The 17,520-nt window shown below is 46.2% G+C and overlaps 1 protein-coding gene across 4 annotated transcripts in view; it reads left to right on the top strand.

Annotated features, from left to right (window-relative positions):
• Positions 1-783: 783 nt before the first annotated feature.
• Positions 784-17,520, top strand: part of GRK3 (G protein-coupled receptor kinase 3) — a 176,200-nt gene continuing 159,463 nt past the window's right edge. For 3 of the 4 annotated variants that reach the window (XM_081168529.1, XM_081168527.1, XM_081168526.1), the window contains exon 1: positions 784-2,082. In XM_081168529.1, coding sequence (XP_081024655.1) covers positions 1,970-2,082 — 113 coding nt within the window. In that variant the 5' untranslated portion in view covers positions 784-1,969. The remainder of the gene's footprint in view (positions 2,083-17,520) is intronic. The other variant, XM_081168528.1, reaches the window with a different exon arrangement.

The raw sequence follows: 17,520 nt of genomic DNA, 5'->3' as shown, positions 1-17,520 counted from the left end.
AGAAGGAAAAGGATTTAGCCTAAATACTAGGAAGAAGTCCCTGGTGGTTTGAGCTTTTGGACAGGGGAACCGGTGGCCTCTCCTTCACTGGCAGTTTTTGAGCAGGGGCTGAATGGCTACTGCTAGTAGGGGGGTAGACAAGATGATTCCTGAGGTCTCTTCCAACCCCAAGTTTCCACTTTTATTTAAAATAATCACCTTTATAAAGCTTACCTGGCTGATTTGAGGTGCCCCTTTAGTTGAAACCCTTTTGCTCTATATATTCAAGGCTGCAGCTGTTATATACTGTTTTTAATAATAATTGCCTCCCACTGAGGCGTCCAGGCTCACAGGTCAGCAGGAGAGCAGCAGCTTTCCAGGCAGGTCGGAGCTTCAGTCTGCAGCACCTCCAGTTTAAAAGGAAGGATCAGTGGAGTAGCGTGGGGGGTGCAGGGGGCGCAACATCTGGGGGGGGGGGGCGGAAGAGACTCGAGTGCTAAAATCCACGGGTTAGGGGGCGCAAATTACTTGCCTTGCCCCGGGTGCTGACAACCCACGCTACGCCACTGGGAAGGATTAGGCCTCAGCTCTGAGGAGAGGCTTTTCTCTTCCCTGGGGGGCTAGGAGATGAACCAGGGGCCCGACTGCCGGCCTAAAGCAGCTTCCCCTTATGCTCCTGGATGGAGCAGAACTTCTAATCGGAATCAGAAGCCCACGGTCCATACTGCGGACCAGTAACTCGCTTCGTGTGAGGAGGTGCAGCGCTGCGCAGGAGGCCGCTTGGAGGCAGCAGTCTGGCCCCCTCCAGCGCCCCCGCCCCGCTATTCCGCAGCGGCTCGGCTTCTTACTGCCGTCCGGAGCGGCGGGGAAATCGATCCAGCGCCGGAGTTTGGAAGGCGCCGCCGCCTCGTCCTTGCAGTCCTTCTCCTCCTTCTGGGCCGGGAGAGGAAGCTCAGCCTCGGCGGGCAGAAGCAGCAGAAGCCCGCAAAGGAGGAGCGGGGGGCGGCGCGCCAAGGCGGCGGCTGCTGCTGCTGCAAGGAAGCTGCGTCGGGGCGTTTGCGCCAGATTGCCCAGCGGCAGCGACCCTTCTTCGCCGCCCCCCCCCCCCGGGCAGTAGGAAAGGAGCCGCCTTGGGGGGCGGCACAGCTCTCTGCGCCCCCGGCGTGCATTGCCCTCTCCGGGCATAGGCTGCTTTTTCCTTCTTTGCAACGGGCCCCCCAGCCGCTCTCCCTCGCTGCCCCTGCCGAAAGAGGGGCGCTGAGGGCGGGGGGGGGCTCGCCTGCGCTGCGCCCCCCCAAGCCTTTCCCATCTTTTGCTCCCTCGCGATGGGAAGGCGGCGGTGGCAGCAGCTGCTTCTTCTTTGAGGGTCTCGGCTTGGCGAGGAGGGGGGGGGTCCCCGGTAGCCTCCCAGGCCACGGGGGGATGGCCCCCCAGGACTAGCAGAACTCCGAGCCCCCTCCCCACCCCAGGTATATAGGGTGGGAACTGGCAAGGCTTCGGGGGACCTGGAGGAGGGGAAAGCGGGGCCCAAAGGGGTTTTTCGGGGGGGGGGTTAGGCCGTAAATGAACGGGAGCGGTCTCTTCAGAGCAGGGGAATTTCGTGTGAGAGTTTAGGGGGTTCATTTAGAAGAGCCAAGGTGAGGGGGTACTCTATATATAAAAGGAGGGACGGGGGGAGTCTGTTGGTCATTTTGTGGGTGATAGGGGGACAGTGTTCATTTTAGCCCCTGTTGGGAAATGGGGACATAAAGTGAGGGTATTGGGGTCAATCATAGGATCCTGGGTTAGGGGGGTGTGTGCCAGTTAGCAGGGGAGAAGGGCTTGCTTACATCCTTTGTTTTTAGGGAGGAGGAGGGGCTAGCCAGCTGAGAAGGGGGCCTCCTGGGGAGAGAAGGAGGGACACCCCACCCTCACCTGACAGGTGTTTTTTGCCAAGTGCGGGCCCTGGCCAGAGTCCCAGGCCAAAGGCCCAGGCCTGTGGGCAGTCAAGATGGCGGACCTGGAGGCCGTGTTGGCGGACGTCAGCTACCTCATGGCCATGGAAAAGAGCAAGAGTTCGCCTGCCGCTCGCGCCAGCAAGAAGATCACCCTCCCCGAGCCCAGGTGAGAGCGGCTGGCGGGAGGTGTTGGGGGGGGGCTTGCAGTGTGCTCCTCCTCCCCGCCAGTACTTTATTTAATTTATTACTTATTTGCTTCATTTCTATCCCAACCTTTTCTCTTTCCAAGGAGTTCCACATGGGTGTAAATGGTCCTTGCCCCTCCCCGTTTGATACCCCCACGACAACCTTGTGGGGTGGGCTAGGCTGGCTGGTCTTTCCCAAGTTCTAATCCTTTTTTATCCTGACAGCAACCACCACAATCCTGAGAGGTAGGCTAGGCTGAAATGCAGTGCCTGGCCCAAGATCACACCCAGAGAGCTCCGTGGCTGAGTGGAGGGATTTGAACTCAAACCACTGTGCCACGCAGGCTATCTCCACCACCACCACCGCCAACACCTGCAGGCCCAAAGCACCTGTGATGGAACTCTGCCAAGGAGGATGAGCCAGGATTAGTACTGCCCATCATCCTTGTTATCATCAATATTATTACTGCATTTCTGTCCCACCTTTTCTCCAAGGAGTTCCAGGGTCCTTGTCAGACACTAACTCCTGCACCACCCTGGCTCCAATTATGAGTCTCCCCTTCCTATGAATATCTTCTAGAGCCTGCTTCTCCTATCCAGATACCCCTCTCCAATATCCCAGATACAACTCCTCCACCATGACGGCTGACTGAAGGGTCAGCCAGGATAGATCCCTCTTTGCTCTTTCCCAGCACCATACTTTTATAAACCCCTCACCCTTGTCTCCCCCAAATTGCCCCCCAAACCAGCACTCTGTGAGAGTTGGGGTACAGTGAATGTGAACCAAATGAAGGATTGCAACCCACCCCCCTTTTTCTTTTGCATGTGGTCCGCTTGGATTCCCTTCAGGAGGTGGAAGCCGCTTCAGGTCTTTGCATTCCCCTGACCCTGGCCTTTGACTGCTCTTAAGTTATGTTTGATTTATTTATTACATTTTATATCCTAACTTTCCCCCTGTGGAACTCAAGGTGGCATGCATGGTTCTCCCTTCCTCACTTCATTTAATCCCTACTACAACTCTGAAGTAGGTTAGGCTGAGAGGTAGTGACTGGCCAAAGGCCACCCAGTGAGCTTGGTGGCTGTGTGAGGATTCGAACCCTTGTCTCCCAAGGTCAGAGTCTAACACCTTTAAGCATTACACCACACTGGTGCTTAAATCACACAGTCACAAGACCATCCAAGAGCATAACCCAAGAGGGTCTGAGCATATCTGGTTTGACTGCACTGGCTACTACTGATTAGTTTGGGGACTGGTTTTTGACCTATAAAGCCTTAAGTGACTCAAGATCCTGCTACTTCAAGGACTGCCTTTACCCACATGAACCAACGTGGACTCTGCCCTTCCTTGTGGTCTTTGTGAGGGAGGCAGAGAGGATGTCAACATGAGAGTGGGCCTTTTCAGAGGGGGTTCCCTGTTGGCAGAATGCTCTCCCCAGGCAAGCATGATTTTAGGTGCCAGGCAAAACCACCCTTATTTAGGCTTCTGGTTTTTAATTGCAAGGGGAGTTAGTTATGCCAATGGCCTTTGCTTAGCCACTGAGGATGACCTTTAGGTGAAGTGGGGATGGTCTGTTCATTTTAAATTTATTGTCGGATGTTTGCTGCTCTTTTCATCTAATGCCTTTGTCATTTTATTTTTTCCTACTTAAGTAGCTTTGAGGTACATGAGTCCAAAAATGTGACAAATAAATAGAATAAATAAAAAAGTTTATAATGACCCCCCTCCTCTACATAAAAGGATTCCCACCCCCACCCTGGCAAGTTGTTCCAATGATGCTTCTTTGGCTTCAGTTGTCCTTCATCCTACTACTCTTTTTACTATTATTTAAATTAAAATGATACTTTTTACCATAGTAAACCTCCACTTATGGTTGGTGGAAGTTTTGTGTCGTTTGGTGGTGCCCACAACCAGACACCTGGGTCATATAAATAATCAAATTGACCCTTTCCATGTCAGATCCTTCCCCTGACCCCCTCAACTTAAAGTTTGACAAAGAAATTATGAAAATAGCTGGGCTTTTGCAAGGCTTTTCAGAGCTGCTGTCCCTGGTAGCAACTGTCTTTCTCCAGTGTCACCAAAGTCAGCGTAAACGTTGGCAAGCACCTCTGCTGCAGCGCTTTAGTGGGAATTCACATCTTGGTCTTCTTCCTCTACCTGCTACTCTTAGCTACCTTGGTACCATTCTCTTTGGCCTCCAGTTGTCTAAAATCTTGAGTGGCCAAGGTTTTTCCCCTGCCCCCCCAAAGTCCCCTTAGAGATGGGACACCCAGACATCGTATTCTGTTTCATGGGAGCTGATGTGAAAATACAAAGGTGCCATTGGCCCATTTATGCCCAGCTTTCTCTGCTCTGACCAGTGGCAGCTCTTAAAGGCTTCAGGACTTTCCCAGGTTTGTGCATCCCCCTTCCTTCCTCCTTTTAGCTGGAGATGTCAGGGCTTGAACCCAGAACCATTTACATGTAAACCTGATGCTCTACCACTGAGCTGTGTTGGTCCTTTTCGTTAGGCTGCTACTTCTTCCTGGAATGGTCCTCCCTGTGATTGGATGGGGAACCAAAAGCCTCCTCTCTGCTTCCAGGGATTTAAAAGCCTCCCTCCCTCCCTATTTTCATCCAGCTACTCTTATCCCTTTGGGGGATATTTCTGTCCCTGATTCCACCCCACCCCCCGCCCCTTCTGAGCTCATCAATCTTGTATCTAAGCTCCCTAGGGAACCAGTGTGGTGTAGTGGTTAAGAGCGGTAGACTTGTAATCTGGTGAACCAGGTTCGCGTCTCCGCTCCTCCACATGCAGCTGCTGGGTGACCTTGGGCTAGCCACATTTCTCAGAAGTCTCTCAGCCCCACTCACCTCACAGAGTGTTTGTTGTGGGGAGGAAGGAAAAGGAGAATATTAGCTGCTTTGAGACTCCTTCAGGTTGTGATAAAGCGGGATATCAAATCCAAACTCTTCTTCTATTAGCACCTCTGTGTCTTCTGCTACAAATCACTATCCCAGCCATGTGGGATGTTCTGCACCCTCTTTTGACTCCATGTCAAACAAAGGACAGGTACAACAAACACTTTCCTGATTGCTGTTTGTAAAAAGTACAGACAAAAGGGGAGTGGGAGTGGTAATTGGGAGTTTCGTATATGCCCACATCAGACCACCTAGCTTAGTATTGTCTACACTGACTGGCAGCAGTTTTCCAGGGTTCCAGGCAGCTGTCAGGGATTGAACTTGGGACCTTTTTTTATACAAAGCAGAAACTGCCCTTGCCCATGGACTTGAGTTGGAAGGCTTCAAATTGCCCGAGACATGGACTTCAGAATTTGGGAATCCTAAAAGGACATGTGGACTGTGAGATTGAAATGTTTCTGATCAAATGAGGAAGTGTGTTGTGAGGGAAAACATTCTTTCCCAGAAAGAGACCATATTTCTCCAGTTATCTTTAGACAGGGTGCTGAACCAGCAATAATATTGGCTTCCTGCAGCTCCGTATCTCCATGTGCTTGACTTCCATGGAGCCCTTCGTGGTCAAAGTTCCTGTTTTCTACCTTGTTTTTTGGCCTTGTTCGTGCAAGTTTGGGTTGCCTTGTAAGGGCGAAAGAGCTCATCCTTTTTGGGATAAATGTAGATGCATTTCTCTCTTGAAAGATACAGTAAAGGGACCCCTGACCATTAGGTCCAGTCGTGGCTGACTCGGGGTTACGGTGCTCATCTCGCTTTATTGGCCGAGGGAGCTGGCGTACAGGTTCCGGGTCATGTGACCAGCATGACTAAGCTGCTTCTGGCGAACCAGAGCAGCGCATTGAAACGCCGTTTACCTTCCCGCCGGAGCGGTACCTATTTATCTACTTGCACTTTGACGTGTAGGGGATTTTATTGTGCTAGGTTGGCAGGGACTGAGCAACGGGAGCTCAACCCGTTGCGGGGATTCGAACCACTAACCTTCTGATCGGCAAGTCCTGTGGTTTAACCCACAGCGCCACCTGTGTCCCATTTGTCTCTTAGAGGACACGTAAATGTTCCCTCCCTGAACTGATGGTGAATGATGTTCCTGCTCCTGTTTTTTAGGCTAGCCAGGAGATCAAGAACTGGAGTATAGCTAGAGGGAGGAAATCTCTCCCCGCCCCTTTAAGGTGGGCACTGTTGGGGTCATTTCACATGGTTTTAAGTGCACCATCTGTGTGTGTACATTTGAGTGCACCCTCTCCTGTGTAGGACAGGCAATTACCAGGCTGGCTTGTTAAATCTCAATGAGTCATCACCATTATCCCTTGCTGGGTTTCCTTTTGACCACTTACTTGGCAGGTATTTCTCTATTTCTAGACCAGGGGTCAGCAAGCGTTTTCAGCAGGAGGCCGGTCCATTGTGCCTCAGACCTTGTGGGGGGCTGGACTATATTTTTTCTTTTTTGGGGGGGGGAATGAACACAAATAATGCCCCACAAATAACTCAGAGATGCATTTTAAATAAAAGCACACATTCTACTCATGTAAAACATGCTGATTCCTGGACCATCCGCAGGCCAGATTTAGAAGGCGATTTGGCCGTATCCGGCCCCCGGGCCTTAGTTTGCCTACTCATGTACTAGACAGGCAGGGCTGAGTCTTACGCATGCACTGAATGTCAATGCTTCTGGCCTAGGTGGTTGTGGAGGGATGCGGTGCTTGTCTGCTCAGAAAGAGAGAGAGATGACTGTGCTGATGCAATCCTAGACTGATACCCAGACAAGAAAGAAACACCCCCATGTGATACTTGCTGTTGAAAGGGATGGAACAACTGCAGTGTGATTTAGATCAAGTGCTGAGCAGCACTGGAGGTTTTTCCTTTTCTTTCAGGAGAACATTTTTTTCTTTTTTTAGAAAGAGTATGAGGCAAGGAGAAAAATGTCTACTCTCCTGTCCTTCAAAATTAGGGTTGCTTCCCAAGTGTAGCATATAGGTTTTTTAAAATCCTGACATTGGTGTTTTCTGCAAAAGAATCTAGTGAAGAAGCAACATTAAGATGATGTTGGTGCAAACAAATGGTAGATGAAGGGAACGCAGTGGATGTAGCCTACCTTGATTTCAGCAAGGCATTTGACAAGGTGCCCCATGATATTCTTGTAAAGAAGCTGGTAAAATGCGGTCTTGACTATGCTACCACTCAGTGGATTTGTAACTGGCTGACTGACCGAACCCAAAGGGTGCTCATCAATGGTTTCTCTTCATCCTGGAGAAGAGTGACTAGTGGGGTGCCACAGGGTTCTGTCTTGGGCCCGGTCTTATTCAACATTTTTATCAACGACTTGGATGATGGACTCAAGGGCATCCTGATCAAATTTGCAGATGACACCAAACTGGGAGGGGTGGCTAGCACCCCAGAGGACAGGATCACACTTCAAAACGACCTTGACAGATTAGAGAACTGGGCCAAAACAAACAAGATGAATTTTAACAGGGAGAAATGTAAAGTATTGCACTTGGGCAAAAAAAAATTGAGAGGCACAAATACAAGATGGGTGACACCTGGCTTGAGAGCAGTACATGTGAAAAGGATCTAGGAGTCTTGGTTGACCACAAACTTGACATGAGCCAACAGTGTGATGCGGCAGCTAAAAAAGCCAATGCAATTCTGGGCTGCATCAATAGGAGTATAGCATCTAGATCAAGGGAAGTAATAGTGCCACTGTATTCTGCTCTGGTCAGACCTCACCTGGAGTACTGTGTCCAGTTCTGGGCACCACAGTTCAAGAAGGACACTGACAAACTGGAACGTGTCCAGAGGAGGGCAACCAAAATGGTCAAAGGCCTGGAAACGATGCCTTATGAGGAACGGCTAAGGGAGCTGGGCATGTTTAGCCTGGAGAAGAGGAGGTTAAGGGGTGATATGATAGCCATGTTCAAATATATAAAAGGATGTCACATAGAGGAGGGAGAAAGGTTGTTTTCTGCTGCTCCAGAGAAGCGGACACGGAGCAATGGATCCAAACTACAAGAAAGAAGATTCCACCTAAACATTAGGAAGAACTTCCTGACAGTAAGAGCTGTTTGACAGTGGAATTTGCTGCCAAGGAGTGTGGTGGAGTCTCCTACTTTGGAGGTCTTTAAGCAGAGGCTTGACAACCATATGTCAGGAGTGCTCTGATGGTGTTTCCTGCTTGGCAGGGGGTTGGACTCGATGGCCCTTGTGGTCTCTTCCAACTCTATGATTCTATGATTCTATGAAATGGATTGGCCTTGTAGATGCTCTTGTCAGCTCCAGTCTGGTTGGCTGGCCTGGCAGGGAACAGGGCAAGGAGAGAGCTGTTTTAAGTGTGTGTGTATTTATGTTTGTGAGCCAGGTAGCTCCCTGCTCAATAGGAAATATTCCTGAGAGGTAATTGCTGAGTGATTAGGGGCAGGCACACCTGCAGTGCTCCCCTCCTGCCCTCAAATCACGTAGATCAGGATGTGTTTAAACCAGATTCTTTAGCTTAAACATAGATTTCAAAGCAACAAAGTCTATTTGGTTTTTATGTATGTTAGCTCCACTGCTTGTAGGATCAAAGAGGTGAGAGCAGGCTTTCCTAATTAGATTACAGGTAACAATCTTTGTCCTAGGAAATGGCTGAGAGCTTAGGTGTCCTGAATCCTTCAGAGACAACACAACAAATGGCAAATGAGAACAGGATGATGAGAACCCCAGGTGTTTCCTTCCATGTCTCACCTGATGTTTACTATGCTGGCAGTGAGCTTTTGAGTCATACAGATCTCTTGAAACCAAGGAAAACAGAAATTTCCAGATGTGCACTCCCAGGACAGTTGCCTGGATATTCACTCCTGCACAAACCTGAGAAAAATGAATGGCTCAAATGGCAAAGCTCATGCTTTGCGTGTCCCAGGTTCAATCCCTTGCAACATCTCCAGGTAAGGTTGAGAAAATATCCTTGCCTGAAACCCTCGAGAGCTGCTGCTGGCCAGTGAAGGTAATACTGAGCCAGCTGCTTTAATGGTCTGACTTGGGATTGGTGAGGCAGATTCTGATGGGATCAGAAGTTGCACTCACTTCAGTGGGACTTGTGCAAGGAGCTGGGGGGGGGGGGTTCTTTTGCCTCCTAACTTTTGCTGTTCAGCAGCCAACCTTTGTCCCACCAGCTCCGCTGGCCCTCTGCCTCGTCCTGGAACTGCCATTGTGTGTGTCTCAGTGACTGTTAGCCGTGGAGTTGACCATCTTTCCTCATGATCAGTCTTCATGTGCACATGTAGGGGATTTTCTTGAAATGCTGCCAGCCATGGGGGCAGCCTGTGCATGAGGTAGGTGACATGGTCCTCATACTGAGCTACTGCAGTAGTAAATTTGAACATCTTGTAATTGGCCACTCACCCTGGGCTTAGCAACAGTTCCCAGCAACTGAATTCAATCTGCCATTTATCCATCTTGTCTCACACAGGGTTCATTGGTAGGTTTTGCTTCGCTCGTGTCCTTCTGGAAGAATTTAGTTAGATGGGAGGGCCTGCAGCTCAGGGCTAGAGTGCCTAAGGTTGCAAGTCTCAGCCTGGCCCTGTGCTGGGATGTTTCTGCTAGCCAGTATTGTCTGCAGTGAGCTAGATGTCAGACATGGAGTAAACAAGATGGAGGAGGGCCCACAGCCCAGTGTTAAGGCATCCCACTTAAGGGGGGGAAAGGAGCAGGGCACAGGTGATTGAAAAAGGAGCTGAATTTTTCCTATAGTTTGTAACAACTGTAATTGATAATTGCATTTGAGTAAGATGGCAACCAAGGAGCAGACAACACCAATGATGACTAGGAGGGCCTCGGTTCAAGAGTCCCACTCTGAATTATTTGATATGATTTCTGAGATGAAATCAGATTTGGCCAAGGAGATAACACAGTACTCAGACAAATTAGCAGATAACTTGCTAGCCCGAATTGATAAAAATACGGAAATGGTGACACAATGGTCAAGTACAGCAGTACCTTGGGTTAATAACTTAATTCGTTCTGGAGGTCCGTTCTTAACCTGAAACTGTTCTTAACCTGAGGTACCACTTTAGCTAATGGGGCCTACCGTTGCCACTGCGCCACCGCTGCACGATTTCTGTTCTCATCCTGAAGCAAAGTTCTTGACCCGAGGTACTATTTTTGGGTTAGCGGAGTCTGTAACCTGAAGCGTCTGTAACCTGAAGCGTCTGTAACCCGAGGTACCACTGTAAGATTGACTCACTGACTAAGAAAACAGAAGCGTTTGATGTCTCTCTGAAAGGCTTGGAGGAAAAATCAGGGAAACTGGAGACTGAAACCAAAGATTTAAAAAACTTTCAGGAACCGCCAAAGGAGGATGTGTCCTGGCAGACAGGAATCATTTGCGGATTCCCTAGTGGTCCTTGAAATGAAACAGAACAGACGGAGAGAATGATGGGCGTCCCTGAGGAGGGTGAAAATGACCTGAAAGAATTCCTTGCATTGCTCCTTTAAGAAGGCCTTCTTGTCTCTCCTTGCAATTTTTTGGAAATCTGCATTCAATTTCCTCTATCTTTCACTGTCTCCCTCGCATTTTGCTTGCCTTCTCCCCCCCCCCCCGCTATTTGTAAGGCCTCATTGGACAGCCACTTTGCTTTCTTGCATTTCCTTTTCATTGGGATGGTTTTCGTTGCTGCCTCCTGTGTAATGTTATGGGCCTCCATCCATAGTTCTTCAGGCACTCTGTCCAGCAAATCTAAATCCTTAAGCCAGTTCCTCACTTCCACGATGTATTCATAAGGGATTTGATTCAGATTGTATCTTACCGGCCCAGTGGCTTTTCCTACTTTCTTCAGTTTAATCTTGAATTTTGCTATAAGAAGCTGATGATCTGAGCCACAGTCAGCTCCAGGTCTTGTTTTTGCTGACTGTATAGAGCTTCTCCGTCTTTGGCTGCAGAGAATATAATCAATCTGATTTCGATGCTGCCCATCTGGTGATGTCCACGTGTAGAGTTGTCTCTTGTGTTGTTGGAAAAGAGTGTTTGTGATGACCAGCTTGTTCTTTTGGCAGAACTCTATTAGCCTTTGCCCTGCTTCGTTATGAACTCCAAGGCCAAACTTGCCAGTTGTATCTTTTATCTCTTGATTCCCTACTTTAGCATTCCAATCCCTTATAATGAGAATAACATCCTTCTTTGGTGTCATTTCTATAAGGTGTAAGTCTTCATAGAATTGGTCAATTTCAGTTTCTTCAGCACCAGTGGTTGGTGCATAAACTTGGATTACTGTGATTTTAAAAGGTCTGTCTTGATACTGGTGATTAAAATGAACGTATTGCCAAAAATGTTATTTCTATTTCAGTCAGTCCCAGTGATAAGCAATATGAGATGCTTCAAAGAATGGCAGAAAGATATCACGAGATTTATCTGGAAACTGAGGATACTGAGAATAAAATATAAACTCCCTATGGATGTTGAAGAAATAAGAGATTTCTCCCTACCAGATTTAAAGTTATATTATGAAGTATCTTGTATCTGTTGGATTCGGGATTAAATTAGAAAACACGGACCTTCTAGATTTGGAAGGGCATGACAATAGATTTGGTTGGCATCTGTATTTATGGTATAATAAAGCCAAAGTCCACAAAGGATTCCAGAACTACATAATAAGAAATGCAATTTTAAAAGTATGGGAGAGATACAAGGATTTACTAGAACAAAAGACACCATGGTGGATCTCACTGACAGAAGTAATATCAGTAATATCCGTAAAAAAAGTGAACATGAGCTGTTAACAGAAGTGGATAATCAATTAAAATTGAAAGATTTTGAGGAAATCAGCGAGAAAGTTATAGATTGGTTACAATACTTTCAACTAAATGAAACCTTTAAAAATGATAAAAAGAAAGGATTTAGTTACACCATATCAAGATTTCAAAGAGAAATAGTGGAGGATAATATAAAATTATTGTCAAAAATTCTCATTGCTGTTGGAATGGGAAACAAAAGACAAAGAGGTTAAGTGTGTAATGATCAAGTGGGCAAAGGATCTGGGACATAACATACAAATGAATGATTGGGAAAAACTTTGGAAGGCGGATCTCAAATTTACTGCATGTACCACACTGAAAGAGAACTATATGAAAATGATGTATCGGTGGTACTGTATATAACACTGGTAAAACTTGCTAAATAAATGCTGGAAATGCAGAGAAAAAGAGGGTACATTTTATCATATGTGGTGGGAATGCAAGGTTATTAAAAGCTTCTGGGAAATGATATATAATGAATTGAAAAAAATGTTTAAACTAACCTTTGCAAAGAAACCAGAAGTGTGTAATAGGAACAGTAATTCCCAAGGAACTGAAGAAATTACTTATGTACGCCACAACAGCAGCCCGGCTCCTGTTAGCCCAAAGATGGAAAGAATAACAGTTGCCAACAATAGAAGAATGGCAAATAAAACTTATGGACTATGCAGAAATGGCAAAACTGATGGCAAAATTCAGAGACTCTGACAATGAGAAGTTTAAAAAAGAATGGGGGAAATTTATTGTGTACATGCAGAAATACTGTAAACAAGTTGGTACATTGGCAGGTTTAGATTAAGCACTTGTAAGTCGTAAATAATTAGATAATGTAAAGGTGTAACAAGTGGATAAAAATGATAACAAAATGCAGAGAATGATGTAAGATGTAAAGAACCAGTAGAAGGGGTGGGAGGAAGTCCTGAGGTGTAAAGAACCTCAAAAGATGGTTTGTAAAATAGTAGAATTTTTTATTAGAAGTATAAATGTTAATGGAGGTTTGATTTTTGTATCCTTATTTTATTGATTATTATTTTTTGGGGGAAAAATATTTACAAAATAAAGAAAGAAAAAGGTGCCTCCTTTGAAGAGTCACTGCCCATCAGTATTAAGCCAGAGGGACAAGTGTTTTGTCTTGGTTATCAGAGAGCTTTGTGTGCCCAAGAGACATGTACCTTAGCCTTGTTTGAGGTCTGAGCCTAACCATTTTTCAATAATCCTTTGCAGAAATAAAATAGTTTTTAAAGCAGAGAGTCATTTCCTGTTTTAGACAGCTGGATGGCTCCATTAAAAAGTTTGTCTCCCCCGTTCCAGGTTGTTGCTGGTATATTTGTCCCCCTAACTCTGAGCAGGACAGGATGGTGCACATTTGATTATCCTGTGTTGTGTTTCCAGGGTGAAAGCATGTGACTTTTGTAGGTCTGTCCAGGGGGGATCACAGCTGAATCCAGATTAGCCCTCAAGTCTAAGTCAACATCACATACTTTTATCCGTCAAATACAGCTTTATTAGTATATATTTTTCCAACTGTCTTTTTATCAGCGCAGCTTCCTCTGACTCCGTTCCAATCCGGGATGTTGTCCAAGTCTGTTATCTAAAGTTTAATGGCGCAGCAACTCCCAATCATTAATTGTCTAAACCTTCCTTTTGAGCTTTATTGAACCAGTACCTTCCAAGTTAAATTGTTAGGCAAAACTGTTTGCAATATTACAATGTAGATAAACTGTATTTCACAAATATCAGTCATTTGGCGATCGATCAGCCTTTGGAAACCGTGCTCTCCCCCCTCCAGACCCTAGAGGGAGGGCTGTTAGACACAACTTAACCTTCTCTGACAAACACTGACAAACTGGAACGTGTCCAGAGGAGGGCAACCAAAATGGTCAAAGGCCTGGAAACGATGCCTTATGAGGAACGGCTAAGGGAGCTGGGCATGTTTAGCCTGGAGAAGAGGAGGTTAAGGGGTGATATGATAGCCATGTTCAAATATATAAAAGGATGTCACATAGAGGAGGGAGAAAGGTTGTTTTCTGCTGCTCCAGAGAAGCGGACACGGAGCAATGGCTCCAAACTACAAGAAAGAAGATTCCTCCTAAACATTAGGAAGAACTTCCTGACAGTAAGAGCTGTTTGACAGTGGAATTTGCTGCCAAGGAGTGTGGTGGAGTCTCCTACTTTGGAGGTCTTTAAGCAGAGGCTTGACAACCATATGTCAGGAGTGCTCTGATGGTGTTTCCTGCTTGGCAGGGGGTTGGACTCGATGGCCCTCGTGGTCTCTTCCAACTCTATGATTCTATGATTCTATGATTCTATGATTCTCTCTTGCTCATAATAAATATAAAAATATCTTCAAACAGCTGCACTGTATATTGTTCCAAGTTGTTCTCTCAAATCATTGCAAAATCAGCCAGCACATAACTCCTGCTTCCCTTGAAGAAAGGGAGGAATAAATTTTTACATGCTGCGTCATATTAGCGGCATCTTGCCTCCTCTTCCATCTTTATCAAGTCCTTCAAGTCTTAAGTAAAGCTGCTCAATTAAATGCCTAATTATAAATAGAAGTCCATCTGTACTCTTTTTTTAAAAGTTCTTAATGAGGCTTGGCATTGAAAACCAATTGTAGATGTTAAGTGGGGGGAGGGGCATACCAAACACCTCCGTTATCCAAACTCCATGATGAGAATCTTTTTGAAGTCTGAGCTTAAACCCCCAGGGACTGTACACTTCTGCAGGTTTTTTCTTAAGCTTCTTCGATCCAGTCCCATGTCTGTTTATTGTCCAAATCTGTTAATTTTTTCAAACAGATGTTCCCGGCTATGAGAATGGCATTGGAGAGTGCCGGCCGTACCGTGCTCTGCGACCCAGTGTTCTGCCGCTTGCACCTTGATGCAAGTCAGCATTCTCGGACAATCTGCGGGTCTACGAGACAGTCCTCCCCCAACCTGGGGAGTCTGCCAGGGCTAATTACCCCCATATCAGCCTTGAATTACCGGCACAGCTGGGGTCCGGCTGTATGGGAGTCAGCCATTTCCCACCCCCGGAAACAGGAAGCTCCAAGGAGAGGATTTTTATCTGTTGTGAGGCAGATGTTTAACCAGCATGTAAGAAATCTCGCCCAGGCTATGGTTGACCTCTCTCTAGACACAAGGCTACATAGGGTACACAACGTGGGACAGCAAAAATCTTAAAAAGGAAAGCTGCCTTTACTCGTTCTACCAGCTGGGTAAACCCTGGCAGCCAGACTGGAATTCCATAGAGCAATTGAGCTATAACTTTGACGTTGAAGACCTTGAGGGCAGAGGGGATATGTGAATTACCTCTTGTTAATAAAGAAACACATTATGGCATGCATAGACATCTTACTGGCATTCACCGCCGTTGCACCGTGCGAGGACCATAGAAGCCTACGATGGAATGTGATTCCCAGGTAGTTGAATTTGAATACCTACTGGATGGGTTTTCCACCAAATACCTAGCTATAGCTTTTGCGTGAATTCCCAAAAACCATTATTTTGCTTTTATCAAAGTTCATGCACAATTTCATTCTGGATAGATAGTCAATTCAGGAATTTAACAAACGTTTTAGGCCAATTCTTGTCCGTGAAAGCAAAATCATATCATCTGCATATAGAAGGATGGGAATGCTTGATGCGTTGAGTTTTGGGCTGTGGGCATCCATCTGTTTTAGTAAAGAAGTGAGGTCGTTAAGAGAATATTAAAAATAGAGGGAGCAAGTACACAGCCCTGCTTTACTCCTCTGTTTATAATGACAGGAACTGTCATTACATTCGTTGGTGTTGTTCTTATGCAACAGGTGTTATTTGTGTAAAGTTTTTTAATCAAGTAAAGTAATCTAGGTTCTAGGCCCATTGTCTCCAATTTGGACCATAACAGCCCCCTGTCAACAGTGTCAAAAACAGCCTTGATATCAAGGAAGGCCGCATAAAGACATTCTTTATGAAGCCACGTGTACTTAGCAGCTAAATGAGTTAACACCAAACAGTTGCGTAAAGTAGATTTCCCTGGCCTGAACCCTGCCTGCTCTGGACCTATGATGTTATTCTCATCAAGCCAAGTAGTTAGTTTATTTAACAGATGTTTAGCATACAATTTCCCGATGTGTGACAGTAGACTAATTGGCCGATAATTGGATGACAGCTTTTTGTCACTCTTTTTAAAGATTAGGATAATTATAGATTGCTGCCATGAGTTAGGTATAATACCAGATCTATCTATCATAGTGAATAGTTCCGCTAGTATCAGAGCCCACCACTCTGGCTTGGCATTGATCAGTTCAGATGGAATAGCATCAGGGCCGGCAGCCTTTCCTGCTTTCATCTGGTCAGCTAGAGTTATAACTTCAGTGATGGAGACAGGGGGCCACTCATCCGCGAAAGTAAAAGTGGAATTTGCTGCCAAGGAGTGTGGTGGAGTCTCCTCCTTTGGAGGTCTTTAAGCAGAGGCTTGACAACCATATGTCAGGAGTGCTCTGATGGTGTTTCCTGCTTGGCAGGGGGTTGGACTCGATGGCCCTTGTGGTCTCTTCCAACTCTATGATTCTATGATTCTAAAAGTGGTACGGTCATGACTATCTGGTAGAATACAGTCATCAAAGAAAACCGCCTTAAAATGCTCTACCCATGACAAAGATGGAATCAATGTCAGCGAATCATCCTGTGTCTGTGGGGAGACTGCTACAGCCTTCCAAAATATCTTATGATCTTTCATTAGGATGGCTGAGAGTAGTGTATCCCAGCATGCCTGATTATATCTTATCCGGCTGAGCTGGATAGTTTCCCTAAGTTGTTGAGATCTGGAGAAGTATATGTCGGGCAATGGAGAGCTGCCCGTCTCTCTGAACTCTCTATAGATTCTCCTAACCTCAGTTTTAATTGCTATGGTTTCTTTGTCAGTCCAATCGCGAATCCCCCTCTTCTTAGGTGGCCTGTGCGAGTGTAAATGGGACAGTTCAGTTGTTAAAGTGTCAATAAGTTCTTCAAACCGAGAGACTCCAACAACATGGAAAGTTCACCTTTCTCTACTGCAAACAAATGAATCACATGGTCAGAATTCACCAAGCTTTGGTAAAGAGATAGTGTATGCTCGTTAACTTGTATCCTTGTGTGGTGGAAACTCGGTTGCTGGGGGGGATGGATTAATTAACTCTTCTGACTTCCTCAATGGAAAGACAAGTTTGCAATGTAGAGGGAGATGGTCATTGAGCATAGGATCACCTATGTAGAACTCAGCCACATAGTGCATCAAATTGGTATCAGAATATAGTCCACCACACTATTTCCCTGCAGGGAGATATAGGTAAAATTCTCAGAGCCTTCCCAGTCAGTTAGCCCATTGAGCCACGTCAGGGCCCTGGTGGTGGTCAGCTTGGTGAGTCACAGACCAGCCAGACTGATTACTGGATCCTGGGATCTACGTTCCCAAAACCAGAAGTCTGGGAGAACAGAGGTATCCAAGATTTCCCATGCTTTTGTATACACTTCCTACCCTTGGCCTAGGCGGGCATTAAAGTCTCCAGTCAATGTAATAGGTAGGTCAGGGCAGATGAAGTCCAGATTCTTGAGCACATGTGCAATAAATTCCCATTGTAGGTTCTTGGCTGTGACTAGGAGTGGGAGGGATATACACATTAATCAGTAACATTTCCTGGCATACTAGCTCTATCTTTGTTACTAGTAATATACAG

Source organism: Podarcis bocagei (genome assembly GCF_964188305.1).
Source record: "Podarcis bocagei genome assembly, chromosome: 13".
NCBI lineage: Eukaryota > Metazoa > Chordata > Lepidosauria > Squamata > Lacertidae > Podarcis > Podarcis bocagei.
This window is presented reverse-complemented; position numbering and strand designations above follow the sequence as displayed.